This window comes from Bufo bufo, chromosome 7, assembly GCF_905171765.1.
Source record: "Bufo bufo chromosome 7, aBufBuf1.1, whole genome shotgun sequence".
In the NCBI taxonomy this organism is placed as follows: domain Eukaryota; kingdom Metazoa; phylum Chordata; class Amphibia; order Anura; family Bufonidae; genus Bufo; species Bufo bufo.
The window spans coordinates 184,785,053-184,809,897 of record NC_053395.1 but is presented as its reverse complement, the minus strand read 5'-3'; the positions used below and the strand labels follow the sequence as shown (position 1 = coordinate 184,809,897).

The following is a 24,845-nucleotide window of genomic DNA, read 5'->3' as shown; positions in this document are numbered from 1 at the left end:
AGCTCGTCGCCCTAGTGGAGCGGTATCTGAACACCGAGGAGTATCTCCAAGACCTCTCTCCTACTTGGCCGGCCCCAGGGAGCCAGAAGTCTACTGATCGCGGTAAGACTGTTCCTAATCTAAAGGGGGGAAGGAGGGCCGTAAAGTAGGAACTGAGACCGACCTATTAGCCAGACCTCTTAAGCCAGTTAGCCCTAGACAGCCTTGGGCGTTCAAAAACATTGTTTGCTGGCGATGTCAAGGACTGGGCCACGTGGCTGCCAACTGTCCTTTGGCTGAGCCTATGGAGTGTGACAGTGGGCGGAGGAGGTCATTGTTTGCGGGACCTGCCTACTCTGCCTTGCCGACCCCAGATATGGAGCGACAAACTTGCAGCTTGGTGATTGAAGGACACTCAGTTCAAGCTCTGTTGGACTCTGGTAGTCTAGTGACTCTTGTGCATGGCAGCCTGGTGGACACTAGGAAGCTGCAAAAGAGACAGATGGGGGTCATCTGCATACATGGGGATACAAAAGAGTACCCCACTGCTATAGTCTCTTTTGAAACCCCGTGCGGGAAAGTAACCCATGAAGTGGGGGTTGTAAACAGTCTGTTGCATACTGTCATTGTGGGGTGTGATTTTCCTCTGTTTTGGAAAATGTGGAATATGCTTGATAAGTGTTTAAGTGGGTCTGCTCTAGATCCCATTCCCCTGGCTGAGACTGAAAATGTGCAAACAGTAGGGGTGACCCAGAGTGAAACCGAGAATTTTCCCTTAGCAGTGCTTGCAGGTGATACTGATGATGTCCCGGAAATTGGTCTCCCTGACTTGCCAGTCTCCAATGATAACTTTGGGACAACTCAACTCAGGGACCCAACATTAACCCACGCATGGCAAAGTGTGAAAGTAGTCAATGGGGTACCTCAAGATACTGGGGTAGAGAAAATATTTCCCCATTTTTCTATAGAGAATGAACTCTTATATAGAGTTGATGAGCAAAATGGGCAGGTTGTGGAGCAACTTGTGGTCCCAAAATCGCATCGCCAAAAGGTGATGGATCTAGCCCATTCACATGTGCTAGGAGGGCACTTGGCCTATGAAAAAACCAAAGACCGGATTTTGCAGAGGTTTTATTGGCCCGGGGTACATAAAGAGATAAAAGAATACTGTGATTCATGCCCAGAGTGTCAATTACACAACCCGGTAGCGACCTTTAGGAGTCCGTTAGTACCACTCCCGATTATTGAAACTCCCTTTGAGAGGATTGCAATGGATTTGGTGGGACCTCTTGTTAAGTCTGCCAGAGGTCACCAATACATTTTGGTTGTCCTTGATTATGCTACCCGCTATCCTGAAGCAATACCTCTAAGGAAAACCTCTGCAAAAGTGATAGCCAAGGAGTTGTTCCAGATGTTTACTAGAGTGGGCATACCTAAAGAAGTACTCACTGACCAGGGGACGCCCTTTATGTCAAAGGTTACAAAAGAGTTGTGTAAACTGTTGAAAATAACTCACTTGCGTACCTCAGTTTATCATCCCCAAACGGATGGATTAGTTGAAAGGTTCAACAAAACCTTAAAAGGGATGCTCAGAAAAGTGGTGGCACAGGATGGGAAAGACTGGGATTGTCTTTTACCATATCTTATGTTTTCTGTACGGGAGGTGCCTCAAGCATCTACCGGATTTTCTCCGTTCGAGCTAGTGTATGGTCGGCACCCTCGGGGTCTTTTGGATATTGCCAAAGAGACCTGGGAGAGTGAGGCTACACCCTACAAAAGTGTGATTGAACACTTGTCCCAAATGCAGGAAAGGATTGGAAAAGTAATGCCCATTGTAAAAGAACACTTGCTGCAGGCCCAGGAGAGTCAGTCCCGGGTTTACAACAGGTCGGCTAAAGTAAGAAACTTCAACCCTGGGGATAGGGTATTAATCCTTGTCCCCACAGTAGAAAGTAAATTTTTGGCCAAATGGCAAGGACCTTATGAAATAGTTGAGAAGGTCGGAGAGGTGAATTACCGGGTTCACCAACCAGGTAGACGTAAGCCCTACCAAATTTATCATGTGAACCTAATCAAACCCTGGAAGGACCGAGAGGTGTTAGCAGCTTACAGCAGTGGGAAAAAGGAATGTAGCTTTGAGATACCAGAGGTAAAAATTGCAGACACTTTGTCGGGATCTCAAACCCAAGAGGCAAAGGAGTTTGTAATAAAAAATAAAGATGTATTTTCTGAGCTACCTGGTCGAACAGATATAATTGAACATGATATTGTAACCGAACCAGGGGTCAGAGTCAACCAAAAGCCTTATAGAATACCTGAGGCTAGACGTAAAGCTGTCTCCCAAGAAGTCCAAACAATGCTTCAGTTAGGGGTTATAGAGGAGTCCCATAGTGACTGGTCTAGTCCTATAGTCTTGGTTCCCAAACCTGATGGCACCATACGTTTCTGTAATGACTTCAGGAAACTGAACACTGTCTCAAAGTTTGATGCTTACCCAATGCCTCGAGTGGATGAGCTGATTGATAGGCTTGGTAATGCTAGGTTCTTTACCACATTAGATCTTACAAAAGGTTACTGGCAAGTACCGTTGACTGAGGGGGCCAAAGAAAAAACTGCTTTTAGTGTCCCTGATGGCCATTTTCAGTATGTAGTCCTTCCCTTTGGTTTGCATGGGGCCCCGGCCACATTTCAGAGGATGATGGACAAAATTTTAAGACCACATCGTAGAAACGCAGATGCCCTGTCCAGGATGTACTGTTTAAGGGCACAGAGTGTTCCTACCCCAAGGTCGAAACAGGGGGGGAGGATATGTGACAGGACCAGGGGGAAAGTGGTGGAAGGAGTCTACATTTCACCTAGGTTCCTGTCCTATACGTTCTAAAAAGCAGCCAGGGAATTGACAGCAAGGAAAACTAGGTTTTCTCTTTGCAAGGGTTTTGTTAAAAACCTGGTTAGAAGGGCCTGGCTGCTTGGAGCAGGGAGAGTTGGGTGGGTCCCTGCTCCAATTAGCCACTCCAGGTATTCAGTGTAACTGTGGCTAATCACCTTGCAACCTGAGTGTGCTATAAAAGGGCAAACAGCTCACTAGCTGATCTCTCTGCTCCTGGGAAGAACCCTTATGTGTGAGTAAAAACAACAGTGTGTTTTGTTGATGGAGCTGGGCACAAGGCTCAGTTTCATGTAGTTAGGGACTACTACCTGTCTAGAAGTAGTGGCCAGACGGCCAGGTATTTCATTTGTTTTGAACTGTTTTGTTTAATTCTTTTTCTGCAAAAGTCAATAAAACTGGCTGAGGCCAGTTGCACCATACTTGCTTGGACTGGACTGTGTTTTATGTGCCTATAGCGCCCGTCTATCCCAGGAGACGGCGGTCCCGTGAGCTAATCCCGCTACAATGGTTACAGTAATGGGTGATGTGCGGGATTAGTGAAGGGGCAAATTTCTTGCAATATAGGGCAGAAAACCCGTCAGGGTCAGGAGCTTTACCAAGTTTTAGGTTTTTAATTGTGAATTCTACTTCCTCCCCCGTAATATCTTCGCCTAAACATGCTGACGCTTCAGGGGTGAGTTTCGGAAGCGGGATAGAAGATAGAAAATCTTCCCCCTTCGATCCAGGATGCTCTCCAGGATTAGAATAGAGTGGTCTGTAAAAAGCATGAAACGTATCGTATATAAGGTCTGTGTTTGAAGTGGTCTGTCCTGAGCTAGTGCGTATTTGAAATAATTGATTGATTTTCTGTCTGGCTTTAAGTTGGCGAGCTAGCATCTTGTCTGGCTTGTTGGCATATCTATAGTAGTAGGAAGCTGTCCAGCGAAGGGCTTTTTCTGTATTTTTGGAAAGTAGAATATTTAGCTGTAGTTTAACATCTTTAATCGCTTTTAGAAGGTAAAGTGAAGGGGCTTGTTGGTGAGCTCGGACCAACCTGGTCAATTTAGCTTCTAAAGCAATTTGGGTTGAATTCCTTTCTTTTTTTAACCGGGAAGCCACTCCTATCAGTCTCCCCCGCATATAGGCTTTGTGGGTTAGCCACAGCATCATAGGGTCAATGTCAGGAGAAGCATTCTCAGTAAAGAAGTTTTTCAATTCATCATGGAGCTGGTCATACAAGGCAGGGCGTGTTAAGAGGGATTCATTCAGCCTCCAAGAGTAGGGAATGCTGTATTTGTCTGCAGAGAGAATCTCTGCCAAAACCATGTCATGATCGGACCATGATGAAACAATATGCCTGGAGTAGGAAATATGTGGAAGGCAGGTAGTGGAGACCAGTATCATGTCAATACGGGTATATACGTTATGAGCAGGGGAGTAGTAGGTGTAGCCTCTTTGTGAGCCATTATGTTCTCTCCATGAGTCAGCCAGGGACAAAGATTCTAAGACTTGACGTATTTTGGCTGTGTGAGTAGATGGGCGAGGTTGGCAAGGGGGAGATGAGCGATCAAGTATAGGGTTGAGGACAAAATTGAAGTCTCCGCACCATAAAAGCTTATGGTAGGAGAGGGATTCAATTATGCGACCCACAGCATTAAAAAAGGCAATAAGTTCGACCGTTGGGGCGTATAAGTTGGCTATACACAAGGTTTCTTCTTTGTAGGTGCCCACTAATATTACATATCTCCCATTTGGGTCAATGATAGATTGGGTCAGTGAAAACGGGAAGGAGTTTTTTAACAGGGTGATAACCCCTCTGCTTTTAGTGAGATACGTGGCTGAGAAATATCTCGTGTAATGCTGGTGGAAATATTTCGGATGGGATGTGGGAGTGAAGTGTGACTCCTGCAAGCAGATAACATCTGGTAGATGTTTTAGATATGTAGCGAAGGCTGATTTGTGTTTTCTGGGGGAATTAAAGCCCCGTACATTATGGGTTAATACTTTACACATAATGAAGTGGTGTAGGACCTATCTAGATTGAACTGATACTGCTGGAATCTATAATGGTAATAGGAATAACCCCCCTGAGTAACCGTTAAACCAAATAACATTAACAAAGTGCTTGCAAGGACTACATAACATGCAGTGTGGCTGAGCCTAACAAGGCCAGCAAATAGTAGTGGGTTAGTAGAAGGTAGACGGTGCCCAACAAGGACAAACGGCTCTATTCCGGTCAACCCTGAAGGAGTGAGCAACATGAAAGTCCGTCACGCCAAATCCCTGTAGGAAAACAAAGAAAAAATAAACCAAAACTGGGGCAAAACATGCCCCCAAAAGTATACAAAAAAGGTATCGCTTGCGTCCGGATCAGTAGATAAGTGCCTTCCTTCGATCCTGGAGAAGAGTAGAGACCGTCCAGAAGTTGCATAGTCTCAATTGACTGCGAGGTGATGAGGGGGGAACCTTGGTCCAGACCCTGGCCGGTCACTGTGGTCTCGGTGGGGCAGCTGGAATTTCAGAGCGCTCAAACGGGATCCCTGCCCGCTGCAGAACTTCTAAGCCTTCCGCCGGGGTATGGACCGTATGAGAACGGGAGTTTAGCTGGAAGGATAAGTTGAACGGGAACCCCCATCTATAGCGTATCTGTGCATTCTGCAGGGCTGATGTCACCGGCCTCATCTCTCTGCGTTTGCGGAGTGTGGAAGGTGCTAAATCTGCATATAGGTGCACCGAGGAAGGCAGCCCTGGTAAGTCGGGTCGATTGCGTGCTGCCGCCAATACTTGATATCTCACCTCCGGGTAGTGGAACTTGAGGACAATGTCCCTTGGTAGGTCTGCTGAGCGGGGTTTACCCAGAGCTCTATGAACTCTATCCATTCGCAGCTGTGTCGGCTCAGCTTGGGGTAGAAGGGCCCCAAACAGAGTAGTCATGGTGGTTTGCAGATCCTGGAATGTTTCAGGGAGGCCTCTGACCCATAGATTCCCTCTTCTGGATCTATTCTCCAGGTCTTCTATTTTTAGCTCCAGAGCGGCTAACTGAGCGGCATGGGAGTTGATTTCCTCCCTGTCAGCTCTTATGGCATCAGATATGTCGTCAGTCTGCGACTCTAGTTCAGAGACTCGGTTCCCCAAGTCCTGGATTTGGCGGGAAAACTCCTCCACCGCCTGAGAGAGCTCCGCTTTAAACAGGGAAGCTATGTTTTTATATAGCGATGCTTGGCCCGGATCAGTGATGTTAGGGCCCGATGAGTGTCCACCATCAGTGGGAGAGGCGGGACTGGCCGGAGATGAGGTAGGGTCCGCCATGACAGTTTCTCTGGAGTGCCGGAACATCTCCGGTAAAGTCTGCGACGGAGCAGACGTACACGCGATTTTGTTTCTCCCTTTCTTGCGGGTCATCTACGGGGTCCCCTGCATCTGTTTAAAAGGCTGTTGGAGTCGTGAGGACGGCGCTGAGTACGGGATATTTTCGGCTTACGGAGCGGAGCTCACTAAGGCATGTCCTCTCAGCAAGCTGCGCGCATGCGCTCCGGCCCATCTTGTTGTCTCACGAAAAATATTCTACAGTTTTCAAACAAGCACCTGGATCTGAATACTTTTGTAATTGCATGTAATTCAAAATTTTGCATAGTCACTGAATTATTCAATCAAATGTATCAGTTTAGCGCCACCTGCAGTTTGTTTTTCTCTTATTTCTTTGAGTTGCCTACTGAGACGGCCGCACATGCTCAGTTTCATCCTTCAACTGCCTCTTGAGCTGTGATTCCGAGAGCTGACAATTAATGTGAGTTACACAGCTGGTTCTAGCGTTGTTATAAAGGGATTGTCATGTACTGTACCCCTTTTAAGCAATCCTCAGCACTTAGCTCACCAAGATGATGTGGCTTACTAGAAAAAGGAATGCGGCTTCACAAGAAAGAGGCATGGCCTAAGATGCACCATTTTGTGCTAAGTTGTGCCACAATTCCACCGTAAAAATTCTGTCACAAAGTAAACCAACCAATAGTTGGTAAAGAGTTAGACAAAAGTGTCTATCCCAGATTTATCCTCCAGTGAGCCCCCTATGATTTAATTTTCTTTCAATTTCCCACCACCTTTTTCTGCCTTTTGTCAGCGAATGGAATCAACCAGAAACCCAGTACAACTATTGCCACAATCTTATGGAATTTAGGTATGAGATAAATAATGCAGCCTCTCTCTCCGGATAGCTCAGCCTCACAGATGATACCACTGTAGCACACCTCCAGCTGTGAGAAACATTACCCCTCTCCCATGGGCTCATTAAATGAGACTTTATAAAGACCATATTATCCCCTTTCCTCAGATGTCCACCAAATGTATGTAGTAGAAAAGATGAAACGGCTCTCACCTGCTCTTCATCTGCTATGAGCACGGAACAACCGCACTTGGATGCGGGTAAGTGGAAATCCAGTAGAAAGGTAATCCAGCTCAATGCGCAGACGGTGCAACGGTACTTTATTTCAGCAGTTAAAAATCAAACATCCAGTTAAACTAAATCCTCGTCAACGAGAATTTTGTTTAACTGGATGTTTGATTTTTAACCGCTGAAATAAAGTACCGTTGCACTGTCTGCGTATTGAGCTGGATTACCTTTCTTTCAAATGTTTACTCAGTTCGGGGCCCCCACTGTCTGTATGGGGCCGATATATTCCTTATTGTGGTCCTGAAGTCAGATAGTTGCATAACTTTTCATTATACAGTGATTAAATAAGACATGTTCATGGACCCTATATGGCAGCAGATGGAGAAATCTTTCTACAGAAGAAAAGCTGCATGGCATGTGATGGAAGGTATCACAATTATTAATAACTTGTACAAATGTATAAGAAAGATCCTTTGTGCCTTTTTATTAAAATCAGAGGCACATGGAGGTACAGTACTGTCCCAAAGCAGGTTAAAAGTTAAAATAGCGGTGTGAAAGAGCCCTTCACAGGATCATCTTAAGGCACTGTATATGTACGTAAAAACATGGATGTTATATCAGACTTACGCTGGAGCATGGCAGATGTGGTGTAGTAGTTGAAAGGGACTTTGGCTACAATGTACTCGTCTGGTAATTTGGACACTTTATCAGATACCAATATAGTTTTACCAACACCAGCATTGCCGACTAGCATCATCGGTGTCCCCTTCTCCAGTAGCAAATCCAGGAAATACTTCAAGCGTATAGTTTCAGCAGTGTGGACTAGGACAGTCTGTATTTACATGAAGATAAAAACAGTAAAGCAATTATGATTATTGATGTATTTTAACATCAAGCATGGAGCATCAATTATTTCTACAACACATGCATGAAGAAAGGGTCTTTATACATCTCCACATAGTTGTATTTAACAAAAATACTAAAAATACTCCTATCATGAAAAATGATGTATAGAAGAGGCCTGTAATAACAAGATGAAATACATTACTGTTACACTTCCCTTCCATTATCTTGTCACTGCCACTCCTCCTCTGTACCAGACAGAAAAACAGGTGCAGATGACATATGAAGTCATAGGCGGATGTCACACCAGGTGTCATCCATCCCATTAAGAACAAGATGGAATCCAGTCAAAGTGAGTTGATATAAAAGACCAAGGTGATAAAACTTAGGGACAACCTTGTGAAAAAAGAGAAACAGGATAACGAAGTAAAGAAAATAGGAATAATCCCGAATTAGAATCAGTAGCAGCCCCAAAAATTCTTCTTAGGGGAAATAAATGGTAATTTACAGTAGAGCAAATGTAAACATAGGTAGGGACTCATGAAGGAGGTGACCCAAATCACGTTGTTCTAGTCTTGCTCTACGACCTTACCCTGCACAAAGGAACATCTTCATTAGCTACAAGTCCCTTGTGGTATGCAACAGATAAAAGAGAACCACTATAAGGAAGGACAGTATTTTGCTCTTCCTATCACGCCCTTTTAACGCCATATTCTGGTGTGAATAATGATAAATGTGCTGGGGTCGAAGGCCCAGCGCACAGCATGCCCATTTTCGTCAACTGGTAAGGGTGGCATAGAAATGCCAGTTGCAACTAAAAAGGTCATAATGGCATTTAAAAAGTCGCAAAACCGGGTTTTGCGACTTTTTAATGCCAGAAAACGTATGCCTTAAGAACCATAGGGTTATGATCTAAATCTTTGCCCAGATAGGAAAGTCTAGCTACAACTCTGCTTGAAACAATCCAGACTGCTATATATAGCATCTGTATGATGTAGATAGCTCCTGCAGGGAAGAGTATAGGATATAATTTCCCTGCACCTGTCCTATCCCATTTTTTTAAAGGGAACAATTACATTACTAGGGAATTGTTCTTAAAGGGGTTATGTCACTTCAGCAAATAGCTCAGCCACCACTGATGATTGCATAGTTGTCGTAACCATGGAAATGAGCAGTGTAAAATGCGATGGAAAAATGAATCCAGCCAGCAACGGTGGCAATATGGACAATCACAATACATTAGTAAATGCCTTGCTATTTGCTGAAGTGACACAACCCCTTTAAGGCAATGGTTAAAGGGAATCTATGACCAGGAAATCCGTGGTTAAACCAGGCACAATGTCTTGTAGGGTTAGCTCAGCTGAATGCAATGATACCTTTCACTTGCAACCTGTTGCTTAAGGGCTCGTTCACACAACTGTTGGTGACCCGTTCCCGTATTGCGGACCGCATTTGCACGGGCACCGTTACGTTGTCATTCCGCATCACGGATGCGGACCCATTAATTTCAATGGGTCCGCAAATCCAGAGATGCGGTATGGTGCGGAACGGAAGCCTCCGCACCGCAAAAAGATAGAACACGCTCTATATTTTTGCGGAACGGAGGGATCGCGGACCCATTCAAGTGAATGGGTCTGCGATCCTCATGCGCCTGCCCCACGGAAGGTGCCCGTGCAATTTGCGGTTTACAGCACGGCCACGCGAAACCAACGGTCATGCAAACAAGCCCTAATTCTGTAGAATACATTAAATCCATCTGCAGATGAGCCGTTAAAAACACTTAACTCCCTTGCTCCTCCTGCTTCCTCTGCCAGCCCCTCCCTCTTCTTCACTGACAGGACCAGGTTCTTGCATAGTCAACTTGCCTGGCCCTATCAATCAAGGAGGGGGGGGGGCTGGCAGAGGAAACAGGAGGAGCAAGGGTGCACAGAGTGGCTTGGGTAGGCCCTTGATGCACTTACCTGCACTAAAAGAACTTTCTTCAGAAAGTAGCAATGGATTGCTAAGTGAAAGGTATCATTACATCCAGCTGAGTTTGCTCAAGGCATTGTGCTTGGTTTAAACATCAAAGAGCACAATCTAAGATTTGTTTATTCCTGGATCAAATGTGAGTTTTTATTTTTTTTCTATTAATAGATATATAAAGATAAGATTTACATATTAAAAGATATATAAAGTGTGTAACCAAACAACTATATTCTACACTCTAATGGGCGGCAAGTATGAAACGAGATGAATCCGAGCATGTCGAAGGCTGAAACCTGGAACCTAAGGGGTTATCATGCCATAAACAGTCCTCCCAGACTATTCCATACTGCTGTGAAGACCACAAATTGTAGTTCAAATGTGTCTTCACTTTAAGTGCGCTGGTTCATTTACTTTAACAATGTGAACATGTTCTCATTATCACATTCAACTTGATTACGACAGATCCTAATCCTTAACAGCACTCTTGAAATGGAAGAAGGCATGAACGCATGATCAATTCCTAATAAACTGAGCAACGACCTAATATGCGTTGAGTGATTTAGACAAGGAATATCAGATGAAAGATGTACAGTAGATAGACACAATGTAGCAGATAGGAAAGGACAGAAGGGTGTGCTCAGTCACACACTTAATTGCACGTGCCACAAGAACGAGTTCATGATTTCGTAGAAAAGAGGAAGATAAATTGTAAAACAATGGAAATAAAAGAGGCAAAAGTTATCTGTTTCTTTATTTCTGGCTAAAAAAAAGGTGCCACTGCGGTGTGGCACTCACTATTCATGTTCTAGGACAGACCCAGCATCTTGGTAAAAATCCGATGGGTTGTGCCGAGTAAGGTAAATATGACTAATAATATATTGCCTATTTAAAATCAGATAAACACTACAACAAAATACTTAGGTTTGAGGCATTCTAGAGCTATAAATTAGAGAGGACCTGGCACTTTAAGAACTTTATATCTTTTTGTGTAGTCTGTCCTAAGCAGATTCCAGCCATTTTTTTTCCAATCAGCCCCTCAGTTCCACCACATTGCACCCTGCTCTGCTTTGGTGCCTAATATGTAAATGGCCAGTCTCCTCAGTGAGCGTTTTCTTCTCATTGTTTGTGATGCTGCCCAATGAGTGCAGACCGCTTTAAATCTAAGATTTACTGTTCTCGCGAGATTCACCAAATCTTGCAAGAATACTGTATGCAAGCAAGTAATTCTGAAGCCGATGCCATTGTGATGAGAGAAGACGCGACAGGTAGAAGGGTGTCAATGCCCTTCTTCAACCAAGAACTCAGTCAGAAGAATGCCTAAGGAGACTGAAGGATTCCATAATTAATAACTGCAATGGGAAATTCTAATTTATTTCATACCTACACAATGTCTGCATAAAATATTTATGGAAAGAACAGGTATTCATGGGAGAGGAACCAAATGGGAGAATGATATTACTCGTTTTTAGTGATAAGAATTCTCAGAGTATAAAACTTTTTTCCCTATAAATCATAAAATCCAACATATTCCAATTCCTTCCCACGAGAGTCCACCATTGTACATGTTAATTGGTGGAATCTATCAAAGGTACTATGTTAGATTGTTCAAGTCATGGAAAACCCAAGCAGTGCCTATCCTAGATTGGACTTCGACCCCTTTTCCTTCATTCTGTTCGCCAGAGGTTTATACTATGCTCTTTGTATTCCTAATGTTTATACAACTGTGGGGTGAAATTCCTGCTGCACCGCATTGGATTCATATACATATTGGACTCTCTCAAGTATGTTATAGAGACTGATAGATAATTTTTGTTCTTTTGATAACATTTTACACTCGCATGAGCAATGGCTGGGCCTTATTAATACTGGTCCTATGGCCCCTTTCCCTTATACCCTGTACCACCCCCTCCCCCCTTCCCCCACACACACACCTTTCCCTTCCTCCCTCTCCTCTCCTTTATCTTACTCATTGTTGATAAATGCATATACTGAATTAATAGAACTTCTCATTTGAAATGACTGTATATCAAAGTATGTTCATGTTTATGCTTGAAAATAAAGAATATACAAAAAAGTTATGGAAAGCCCAAGCAGTGCTAAAGGATCCCAACATTTTGGGGTATAATAATATCCAAGTTTAAAACAAAGATAAGGGTCCCAGGCTCTTAGACACGTTGCGGGAAAATGTGCGGGTGCGTTGCGGGAACACCCGCGATTTTTCCGCGCGAGTGCAAAACATTGTAATGCGTTTTGCACTCGCGTGAGAAAAATCGCGCATGTTTGGTACCCAAACCCGAACTTCTTCACAGAAGTTCGGGCTTGGGATCGGTGTTCTGTAGATTGTATTATTTTCCCTTATAACATAGTTATATGGGAAAATAATAGCATTCTGAATAAAGAATGCATAGTAAAAGAGCGCTGGAGGGGTTAAAAATAAATAAATAATAATTTAACTCACCTTAGTCCACTTGATCGCATCGCGGCATCTCCTTCTGTCTCCTTTTCTGAACAGGACCTGTGGTGAGCATTAATTACAGGTCAAGGACCTTTGGTGACGTCACTCCGGTCATCACATGATCCATCAAATTATCTTTTACCATGGTGATGGATCATGTGATGACCGGAGTGACGTCACTAAAGGTCCTTGACCTATAATGAATGCTCACCACAGGTCCTGTTCAGTAAAGGAGACAGAAGGAGATGCCGGCATCGCGATCAAGTGGACTAAGGTGAGTTAAATTATTTTTAATTTTTTTTTTTAACCCCTCCAGCGCTGTTTTACTATGCATTCTGTATTCAGAATGCTATTATTTTCCCTTATAACCATGTTATAAGGGAAAATAATAATGATCGGGTCTCCATCCTGATCGTCTCCTAGCAACCGTGCGTGAAAATCGCACCGCATCCGCACTTGCTTGCGGATGCTTGCGATTTTCACGCAGCCCCATTCACTTCTATGGGGCCTGCGTTGCGTGAAAAACGTTGAATATAGAGCATGCTGCGATTTTCACGCAACGCACAAGTGATGCGTGAAAATCACCGCTCATGTGAACAGCCCCATAGAAATGAATGGGTCGGTATTTAGTGTGGGTGCAATGCGTTCACCTCACGCATTGCATCTGCGCGGAATACTCGCCCGTGTGAAAGGGGCCTTAGGGTTCCTTTACACAGATATACAAGATGCAATCACCTGACAAGATGCAATCAGCTGACTAACTAGCGTTTGCTTATTTGACGGGTAATCAGCTGCATCTTTACACCGGGCAAAGAATGGGATTGTTCATTCCTGATCATTGACTCCAGCAGAAGACTACATTTGGGGCCAATTTTGAAGATAATCATTTGCCAGGTCTATTTTTTGGGTGCAATCAAAAGTAACTATTTATGCTACTTCCAGAGTGTGCCAGAGGGCTTGAGGAACCACAATCTGCGCAAAATGCACCCCCCTCCCCAAGGACACCATGGAGTTCTTTTAATCATGTAAAGTTACGTTTTATCCTAAACTACAAGGCGCTGGATCCATTGAAAATTTGTCACTGAAGTCTCTCATGAGACGGGGGGATTCATCTGTTCTGCCTTTCCCTTCACATTATGGGAGTGTCTGGATTCCGCAAATTTAGGGTGAGCTGTGCAAAACTTTTTAGTTTTTTTCTTACTATTTTTTTAGGTGCAATCAAAAGTACCGTAACTTATAAGAAATTATTCATGTTATTTTCAGAGTGTGCAATGGTAACAATGTTTCGATGCAACTAAAAGTGGATGTGCACATCGTTTGTATAGATCAAGGTCGAGCCCTCAGCATCTGATAGGCTCAAGTAATCCCACCCATTTCCACGATCCTATATACACTGCCTGTCCAAAAAAAAAAGTTGCCACCTGGATTTAACTAAGCAAATAGTTATGAGCCTCCTATTGGATAATTACTGCATGGACGATTATCTTTCAGCTGGCAACAAGTGATTTAACCCCAACTGGTGCAATGAGTTGCTTCTCATTTTTTTTTAAACAACCATGTTGAAAGACACATCTCGTGGTCGTGGAAAAGATGTTAGTCTGTTTGAGAAGGGTCAAATCATTGGCATGCATCAAGCAGAGAAAACATCTAAGGAGATTGCAGAAACTACTAAAATTTGGTTAAGAACTGTCCAACGCATTATTAAAAACTGGAAGGGATGGGCTTCCGGTTCCGGCGCTGGTATGAGGAGACGCGTGTAGCGGAGCTCCGCCACCTTCCCTAACAGCCTTACCCTCCGATCACCGCCTACGGGCTCAAGTAACCACACTAAGTGTGGCAAGTGTTGACAGGCAGCGCTGTGTGCATGGAGAGGTACCTGCTACGTAGCGGGAAGAGACCGGAGGACGGAGAAGAGCCGCGGCCGGCGCCGCTGCATAAAGAGGACAAGATGGCGGCCGAGACTGAGACCACGCCGCGGGTAGTTGATTTGAATCAGCCCTTGATATCCTCACAAGAGGACTTGTTCCAGTCTACCCCGCTGCCAGCTGCAGATCTCAAAAGGCTGGCATTAGAGGTTGCGGCCCACCTGGCACCTGATCTCAAATCTACGCTGGCGGCGACGATACAAGACTCCCTTACAGAGCTGCAGGAAGCCTACAGCCAGCAGGGGTACCGCATAGACGAACTGGAGCAGAGGACGGCATGTGTGGAAGAAGACATGCAGGGCACACAGTCACGTATAAAAGTGCTGATGCAGACGGTGAATGAGCTAAAGGATAAGGTCGACGACCTTGAAAACCGCTCACGTCGCAGTAACCTCAGGTTAGTGGGTCTCCCTGAGGACATACCGGGCACAGAGCTTAAGCATATTTGTGAGTCAGAACTCCCCAGAGCGCTGGGACTGTCGATTCCCCGTAAAGTGGAAAGAGCGCATAGGCTGGGGTCACTGCAGAGCCCTCCGGAGGGACCCAAGGAGTTGGCTAATCGCCCGCAGAGAGGCAGACAGGTCATAATGAAATACCTCGATTTCTCTGATAAAGAGGACATTATACGCGCTTTCAGGGCGCGAAAAGAGCCTCTAACCTATAGGGGGCAGAAGATCATGCTTTTTAATGATTACTCGGCAGTGATCACTAAGAAAAGGAGAGGTTTCAGCGAAATTTGCACTTCACTGTTCCAGAGGAAAATCCGTTTTCAACTACTATATCCGGCAGTGTTAAAAGTGAAGTGTGCGGATGGAGTCTACAGGAACTTTAATAATGCCTCAGATGCTGCAGCTTTTTTTGCCCAAGGCCCATATCTCACCGAGCCTGAAGAGCCGGTGGAACAAGGAAGAAGAGCGTCGCAGAGTCCACAATCAGGCTTTCAAGGGACTTCCAGAGGCAAGCCGCAACGGAGAGATGAGACCCAGCACTTTTCGTCTGGCAATCAGCGGAAGCAGCGAAAATGAGGGGTGTCACGCCTCATGTATCCGTGCCTGCGTAAAGGGGGTGTAAGAAATAAGCGAGGGGGGAAAAAAAAAAAAAAAAAAAAAAAAAAAAAGGAGCTGGTGGCCTTCAATCCTCCACTATAAGCTATTCAGGGGAAATGGTATGGGAGGGTAAAATGGTACCAGAAAAAAGTGAAGTCCAGGATGTAATGTTTGTTTCACTTGCCTTTGCAGGTTACTCAGGGATGTTTGTTTCTGTTTGTTGTTTTAGTTATGTTAATGCTGTCCTGCCAATCTCTTTGTCTCATACAATCGACAGTGGGGGGGAAAACCTTTTAAAAATGTGGGGTAATGATTAAGATAGTAACATGGAACGTCAAGGGCCTGCGCTCCCCGCAGAAACGCATAATGGTGCTGCGCCATCTCAAGCGCTTGAAGGCAGATATTGCGGTTCTGCAGGAAACGCATCTCCTGGAGGAGGATTTTATGAGAATGTCAAGGCTCTGGGTGGGCAAGGTTTATGGTTCTCCGGCTATACAGGGCAAGGCAGGTGTGATCACACTGGTACACAAGAACCTACTAAATAGGGTACAGGGTTACACTGCTGATGATGAGGGCAGGATATTGATTCTGACATTGAAAGATGGGAGCAGGAATCTCAACATATATAATGTTTATGCACCCAATGTACAGCAAGGTCGTTTCTTTGCCTCCCTGAGAGATAAGATACTGGCAGATCAGGTGGGCAATATATTGGTAGGAGGAGATTTTAACGCCACAATGGTAGAAAGTGAAGATCGTAAGCAGTCAGGGGCGTTGAGGAATAGGGCTCATGGGAGAGGTGGGGTTTTGTCTTCCCTTACAGAGGACATTGCTTTGGTGGATACATGGAGGGTGTCACACCCAGATGAAAGGGACTTTACCCACTTCTCCCATGCGCAAAACTCGTGGTCTCGTATAGACTACTGGTTGGCTAAATCAGAACTCTTGTCCAGAGTCAGCGAGGTAGCTATTGAAAACCGGTGATCTCAGATCACTCGCCAGTGGTTCTGTCTCTGGCGGATATGGAACCGAGAGGGACAGAATACATTTGGAAATTCCCGTCTTTCCTATCTGAGGATGAGACCTTTATAGAATTACTACGGGGTTGGTGGCTGGAATACAGCACTACTAATCAGGAGCATGAATCTGACCCCCTTCTTTTCTGGGAAGCAGGCAAATCAGTTATACGGGGCAGGTTGATAGCATATATAACAGGCCTCAAGAAAGCTACAAAGGCACAATTTATCAAGTGTAGCCGGACAGTTCAGGGTTGCTATAGGGTTTTTGTGCAATCTCCTTCGCCAGAGAACAAGGAAAAGTGGAGTACAGCAAGAGAGGAGTTCGAGATTTGGGCAAAGAGAAAGGAAAGCTTTCACACAGCTAGATGGGAACTAGAGTTGCACAAGTTCGGCAACAAGGCAGGCAAACTCCTGGCAAATCTGGCTAAGGGGCGTAGACAAACAATCCCTATCACCCATCTACGTGACTCAGCAGGGAAAATTAGATCCCAACCCCCCGATATCCTAAAAAATTTTAGGAGTTACTATTCTGATCTATATAGTAGACCTCCAGACAATGTAGGCTTGGGCCCTAGTATCTTGGAAGGCTTAAATCTCCCAGTGATAGCGCAGGAGGATCTAGACCAGCTTAATAGGCCCATCACGGAAGAGGAAATCCTGAAAACAATAGCACTGCTACCTGGGAATAAAGCACCAGGCCCGGATGGGTATTCGGGTGCCTTCTATAAAGCCCTTAAAGCGCAAATATCACCGATACTATCTAAACTGGGTAATGTCCTCTTAAAGGGGGGGAGGTTATCTGCTCAAATGAATATGGCGCACATACGCATGCTCCCCAAGGAGGGCAAACCAGCTGAGGACCCCGCGTCATACAGACCTATATCCCTCATAAATCAGGATGTTAAAATCCTCTCGAAACTTATGGCCAATAGGTTAGCAAGCATCCTCCCGAGCCTGATCTGCCCTTCACAGGTTGGTTTTGTTAGAAACCGGTCAGCGGTCGCCAACATCTGTAGGGTCCTGGCGGTCTTGGATGAGGTGGGCCGGGGGAAGGGAGGTGTTTCGACGCCCTCCATAGTCACTCTCGACGCTGAAAAAGCTTTTGATAAGGTAAATTGGGAGTGGCTATGGAGGGTGTTGGATAAATTTGGGGTGAGAGGCTCTTTTAGGGAATACCTTACTCAGCTTTACACAACTCCTATGGCCAGGATAGGCATGCAAGGCTTTCTCTCTGATCCTTTTAGCTTACATAGGGGTACAAGGCAGGGCTGCCCTTTATCCCCCCTGTTGTTTGACCTGGCGGTAGAGCCTCTGGTCCGTTTTCTAAACTCGGGCGGGATTTTCGAGGGTATTAAAATAGGTAACTCTGAACTGAAGGCAATTTTTTTTGCAGACGACATACTTCTATTCATGGGCAACCCTGTGACAGACCTACAGGTAGTTCTGAGCAGCATTGCAAAATTTGGTCAGTTTTCAGGGTTCACGATAAATACAGCCAAGTGTGCGCTTCTACAGCTTGGGAGAGGGGAAAATACATTAAAGCCTGGGAGCACTCTAGAGGGGATACCGGTGGCTAAAGGTCACATTACATATTTAGGTATCAAGATAGGTTCTAGGGCAGATTTATTATACGGCCTGAATTATACCCCCTTATTGAGTAAAGTGACTAGGGAACTGCGAGGATGGCAGAACCTGCCCCTGCCCCTATTGGGCAGAATCCATTTAGTCAAAATGATCAGCTTCTCCAGACTCCTTTATCCTCTCCAGACTTTGCCCTTGCTGATTAAGCATGTAGACATCTGTAGACTTCATGGTGAGGTGACACGCTTTATCTGGAAGGGAAAGAGACCACGTATAGGTCTGAGGAAGCTGATGGCCCTGAAACTGAAAGGGGGAATGAACATGCCAGATGTCAGGATATATAACCAGGCATGTCTTCTTAGACACATTATTGACTGGCTACGCCACACAAGTTTCCACTCTGATTATTCTTTGGAGAGGGAACTTTGCGCACCATGGGATCCCTGCACCCTATTACATACGGCTTTGAGAGCCCTACCCATGCATCTGCGGAATTCGATTATCTTCCGCCACACATGGGCAGCATGGAGAACTATTAGGAAGAGTCTACGACTGTGTCAGGGAGTCTCGAAATACTTACCTCTGTGGGGACATCCGGAATTTGAACAGGGAAGGAGGAATGCTTTATTTAAGGAATGGAAGCAGAAAGGAATACTGACGGCCCAGCAGTTGTTACACAAGAATGAGAATAGATGGTTATCATGTCAGGAGGTTAGGGATGCTTATCACCTGAGTCCTTTTCAAACTATCCAATACTCCCAGGTTAATAAATTCTTAACTGATAGGCTGAGGGATGTCTCTAAGGAAATTGTGACGAATGACTTTGATAAGATAGTAATGAAGGGTACAGGCCCGCAATCCATTTCTCTATTGTACTCCCAATTAAGGTTGATTTTGGGGGATGGACTACCACGTCTAGCTTTTCGCCCATGGGCTCGTATATTAGAGGACAACGAGGCAGGGGAGAAGATTCTTAAGGGCTGGTGGGCCATGAGGAATTCAGTCATAAATGAAGTTTGGAGGGACACACATTTCAGGATAATGCATAATGCTATTTACGCTTTTAACCTCCCGGCAGGCCCCAACAGGTTAGACAGGATTACTAGTTGTCCTAAGTGTAAGGTCAAGCACACTGATCTATTTCATGGTCTTTGGTCGTGCCCCCGCATACAGGATCTGTGGAATCAGGTGGCACAAATATCTAAGGATAGTTGGAATTTGACGGTCCCGTTGAACCCTATGACCTTTCTCTTTCATTATTGGGAGGAGCTAAAGGATGGAGTCCTTCTGGAGCGGAGACTGCCGACCCTTTTCCATGCACTCTGTATGGTAACTAAGAGGAGCATTTTACAACATTGGCTCCGGCCTTCGGTCCCCTCAAGGGATGACATATTAACATGCCTTAGAGAACTACTGAATCTGGAGCGAGGGGATGTTATGAAACATAAGGAAGGAAAGGGAGGCAAATTTCTAAAGAGGTGGAGAGGCTTTCTGACACAGTTCTTCTCTGACTCAGATATTGAACACATCATGAGACCCTTCACTTTGACAAAATGGTATCTGGAGGAGCAGTTGAAAGGGTCGCTAGGCCGATTGGCACAATAACAGGTTTCCTACAAACACCCACATTGTTACTAATATGATGATATCATTGTTTTAAACCATGTCTGACGAAAGGTATGGCGATTGTTTTGGCAGGAGGATAGTTAGTTTCGAATAGGGGTAGGGGGGGGGGGGCAATTGAGTTTTCTCAGAGGGGGGGAGGGGGGGGGTATTTTGAAAGGTCAGGAAAATAATTGAAGTGAAGGACAACTTGTTTGGAGTCTCTACTGTATACATAGACATAAATGTCTGTTTTCTGAAAATATTTTGTAACAAATATGCAATGCTTCTGAATTGTACTTTGTATATGTCCTTACTTTTGAAAATAAAAAATTTTCTTGGAAAAAAAAAAAACTGGAAGGATAGTGGGGACCCATCGTATTCGAGGAAGAAATGTGGTGGGGAAAAAATTCTGAATGATCGTGGCCAGCGATCACTTAAACATTTGGTGAAATCAAATCGAAGAGAAACAACAGTAGAACTCAGGGCTATGTTTAATAGTAAGAGTATTTCCACACGCACAATGCGAAGGGAACTCAAGGGATTGGGACTGAACAGCTGTGTAGCCGTAAGTAAACCACTAATCAGTGAGGCAAACCAGAAAAAAGGCTTCAATTTGCTAAGGACCATAAAGATTGGACTCTGGAGCAATGGAAGAAGGTCATGTGGTCTGATGAGTCAAGATTTACCGTGTTCCAGAGTGATGGGTGCATCAGGGTAAGAAGAGAGGCAGATGAAGTGATGCACCCATCATGCCTAGTGCCTACTGTACAAGCCTGTGGGGGCAGTGCTATGATCTGAGGTTGCTGCAGTTGGTCAGGTCTAGGTTCAGCAACAGTATGTGCTTCAAGAATGAGGTCAGTGGTTCAGGGAGCATGAGACATAATTTTCACACATGGATTGGCCACCACAGAGTCCAGACCTTAACCCAATTGAGAATCTTTGGGATGTGCTGGAGAAGGCTTTGCGCAGCAGTCAGACACTACCATCATCAATGCAAGATCTTGGTAAAAAATGTATGCAACACTGGATGGAAATAAATCTTATGACATTGCAGAAGCTTATCGAAATTATTGTGTGAGACACACAGACTGTCACAACTATACTTAATACACAGGGTTTACAGAACACCTAAAATCCTAACTGCCGAAAATGTAATATGTCGGAGGCACATGTTTTGGGAGTGCACTGCCATAGGTCCTTTTTGGAATCTACTGTTCGATATTATTTTTCAGGTGTTCAGGATCAGACTTCAGGTAGATCCTTTGATATGTGTATTGGGCTTGTTACAAGACGAATTCACAACCGATCTCAATATTGGCATTAGTAGAACACTGTACCAAGCTAGGAAATTAATAGCCAAATACTGGATAAGCACTACAGTACCGGCTAAGAAGGAATTTATTGCACGTATGAATGTGATAATTGGACATGAAAGGGGGGTATACTTTAAAAGAGGTATGATTAAGAAGTTTGAGTCTATATGGGGACCATGGTTGAGAATGCCAGGACTACCCACTGGACGTCTTATGTCCTTGCAACTGGGGCAGACGCCTAGATTATGGTGAAGTGTAACACTATACAGGGAGTGCAGAATTATTAGGCAAGTTGTATTTTTGAGGATTAATTTTATTATTGAACAACAACCATGTTCTCAATGAACCCAAAAAACACATTAATATCAAAGCTGAATATTTTTGGAAGTAGTTTTTAGTTTGTTTTTAGTTTTAGCTATTTTAGGGGGATATCTGTGTGTGCAGGTGACTATTACTGTACATAATTATTAGGCAACTTAACAAAAAACAAATATATACACATTTCAATTATTTATTTTTACCAGGGAAACCAATATAACATCTCAACATTCACAAATATACATTTCTGACATTCAAAAACAAAACAAAAACAAATCAGTGACCAATATAGCCACCTTTCTTTGCAAGGACACTCAAAAGCCTGCCATCCATGGATTCTGTCAATGTTTTGATCTGTTCACCATCAACATTGCGTGCAGCAGCAACCAGAGCCTCCCAGACACTGTTCAGAGAGGTGTACTGTTTTCCCTCCTTGTAAATCTCACATTTGATGATGGACCACAGGTTCTCAATGGGGTTCAGATCAGGTGAACAAGGAGGCCATGTCATTAGATTTTCTTCTTTTATACCCTTTCTTGCCAGCCACGCTGTGGAGTACTTGGACGCGTGTGATGGAGCATTGTCCTGCATGAAAATCATGTTTTTCTTGAAGGATGCAGACTTCTTCCTGTACCACTGCTTGAAGAAGGTGTCTTCCAGAAACTGGCAGTAGGACTGGGAGTTGAGCTTGACTCCATCCTCAACCTGAAAAGGCCCCACAAGCTCATCTTTGATGATACCAGCCCAAACCAGTACTCCACCTCGACCTTGCTGGCGTCTGAGTCGGACTGGAGCTCTCTGCCCTTTACCAATCCAGCCACGGGCCCATCCATCTGGCCCATCAAGACTCACTCTCATTTCATCAGTCAATAAAACCTTAGAAAAATCAGTCTTGAGATATTTCTTGGCCCAGTCTTGACGTTTCAGCTTGTGTGTCTTGTTCAGTGGTGGTCGTCTTTCAGCCTTTCTTACCTTGGCCATGTCTCTGAGTATTGCACACCTTGTGCTTTTGGGCACTCCAGTGATGTTGCAGCTCTGAAATATGGCCAAACTGGTGGCAAGTGGCATCTTGGCAGCTGCACGCTTGACTTTTCTCAGTTCATGGGCAGTTATTTTGCGCCTTGGTTTTTCCACACGCTTCTTGCGACCATGTTGACTATTTTGAATGAAACGCTTGATTGTTCGATGATAACGCTTCAGAAGCTTTGCAATTTTAAGAGTGCTGCATCCCTCTGCAAGATATCTCACTATTTTTGACTTTTCTGAGCCTGTCAAGTCCTTCTTTTGACCCATTTTGCCAAAGGAAAGGAAGTTGCCTAATAATTATGTACACCTGATATAGGGTGTTGATGTCATTAGACCACACCCCTTCTCATTACAGAGATGCACATCACCTAATATGCTTAATTGGTAGTAGGCTTTCGAGCCTATACAGCTTGGAGTAAGACAACATGCATAAAGAGGATGATGTGGTCAAAATACTCATTTGCCTAATAATTCTGCGCACAGTGTAATGTGATGTTACTGATGAACGGGTTATGGTGGAAACAGTTTGTTGTTTCTCAAGCTGTGTGGAGGAGAAAAACGAGCTGACATTGTGGCGCGGTGCAGGTTAGGGAGGGGGGGGGGTTACACTCTTCTAAGTTTGAACTTTGTGTATTAATGTGCCCAAATTGGGTCTTTACTTGTTTACGTTAATGTATATTTGATGTATGTCTATCTGTACAAATTGAAAACTTTTAATACAAATGACTTGATTTAAAAAAAGAAGCTTATCGAAACAATGCCACAGCGAATGCGTGCCATAATCAAAGCTAGAGGCGGTCCTACAAAATATTTTTGGTGGCGATTTTTTTTTTTTGGACGGGCAGTGTATATATTATTTTTTTCCCGGGAAAGATGAATGCAAACTGATACCATGATATGTGAATAAATAATTCTTTCGTTTTTACACCCAGGAAAATACTACAAAGCTTCCCTTGGCATTGATAAACTATGGTACAGTTCATCCAAAGGGTTAATAAGCTGAAACAATGTCTTCCAACCGTATGTCACATTAATCTGACTCCAGTCAGCACCCATTTAACTCTATGTATTTCCTCTTCAGTAAGCTTTGCATAAAACTAACCCCAACCCACATGGGTTTCTATAATACCCTTACAGCATGACAATGAATGATAGCACGTAGGTGGAAGCTGCCTGAAGAAAGCTAAATTGTAACCAGAAAAAAAAATTGACATTTTAGATTTTAAATGTTACACAGTTTTTATAAAGCTTCAGTCAATTTATTTTATTTATTCTAATGAAGAGCATTACAACTGCTTTACTGCACTGAGGCAAGAATCGATCACATCATTAATCACACCTCGTGAATAGTCACAAATCAGGTCCTAACAGCAAGCACTGAATCAGGAGCAACGAAGCATAAACTCCTTCACAATTTATGATCTCTTCAATTGCATCTTTTCAACCATTAAATTGCAAGATACCATAAATTTTTATCTTCTTCCCTTCAGTCACATTATTGATTCTGCCTTGTGAAATATAGAATCGCTGTAAATCTGGGCTATTGAATTAATTTTAAGTCTTGACTTCAGATCGGGAAGCCAACATACTAGTAAGGTTGTTAATTCACACTGAGGAACAAATGATAGAAACATTAAAATTTAAATGGACAACAGGGACCTAAAATAGCCGTCGCTCTGTCAATTGCAGTTCTCATCAACCTTGAAGGTATTTCTCTCCATTCTCTTTAGAGTATAAAAGAAACAAGACCATAAACACAAATTATGTGTAAACTACCTGGGAACTGCCTCCTACCTACTTAAAAGTATATATATGGAAGCAAAGCAGAAGTAATGACATGTTGTCGGCATCCAGAAAGTACATTCTGTGTATGTCAAAGTCGTGTTGTTAGGGTACAACCATATGGCGCAGACGATTTGCGGTTGGTACGTGACTGAGTACTGCATTGTTAATGGTTACCCACCAAACAACACAGAAATTAAGAATGGAAACAAACAATTTAGTTTTATTTACAGCAAAGCGGTGCTGGGCTGCAAGGCGACCTAATCTGAACTGCAGCCTGCTCACGCCCTTATTCTTGTATTGTTGTCTGTTTTTTTTTAACAATCACATTCTTTTAGACTGTATTTTTTTCAGCAGAGATTTCACTCCTTTTTTTTTTTTCTGAGAATCTGTCACCTCTCCTGACATGTCTGTTTTTTTTTTTTTTTTTTTTTAAATCAAAGTTTTTTATTAAGATCTGGCAATTGGCAATGTTATACAAGAAGCAATACAGTACATACAATGATCGATTCAGTACAAATAGATATGACATGTACATTCAGGAAAATGTAGGTTTAATCTGACATGTCTGTTTTAATAACTACTTGCATCACCCTTGTAATAACAATCTGGGAGCATCTATTTTTCCTTTATTATTCCTGCTAGAAGTTATGAATGAATTACTAGCAGTTTACAATAAAGGTCCAGACGGGTGTTACCACTTGGGGGGGTGTCCCTGCACAGTCGGAC

At 43.8% G+C, this 24,845-nt stretch overlaps 1 protein-coding gene across 1 annotated transcript in view; it reads right to left on the bottom strand.

The window, feature by feature from the left end:
- Positions 1-24,845, bottom strand: part of LOC121008813 (dynein heavy chain 11, axonemal-like) — a 489,011-nt gene that overhangs the window by 274,210 nt on the left and 189,956 nt on the right. Inside the window, exon 46 of the mRNA XM_040441508.1 lies at positions 7,863-8,067. Within this exon, the coding sequence (XP_040297442.1) occupies positions 7,863-8,067 (205 nt within the window). The remainder of the gene's footprint in view (positions 1-7,862; positions 8,068-24,845) is intronic.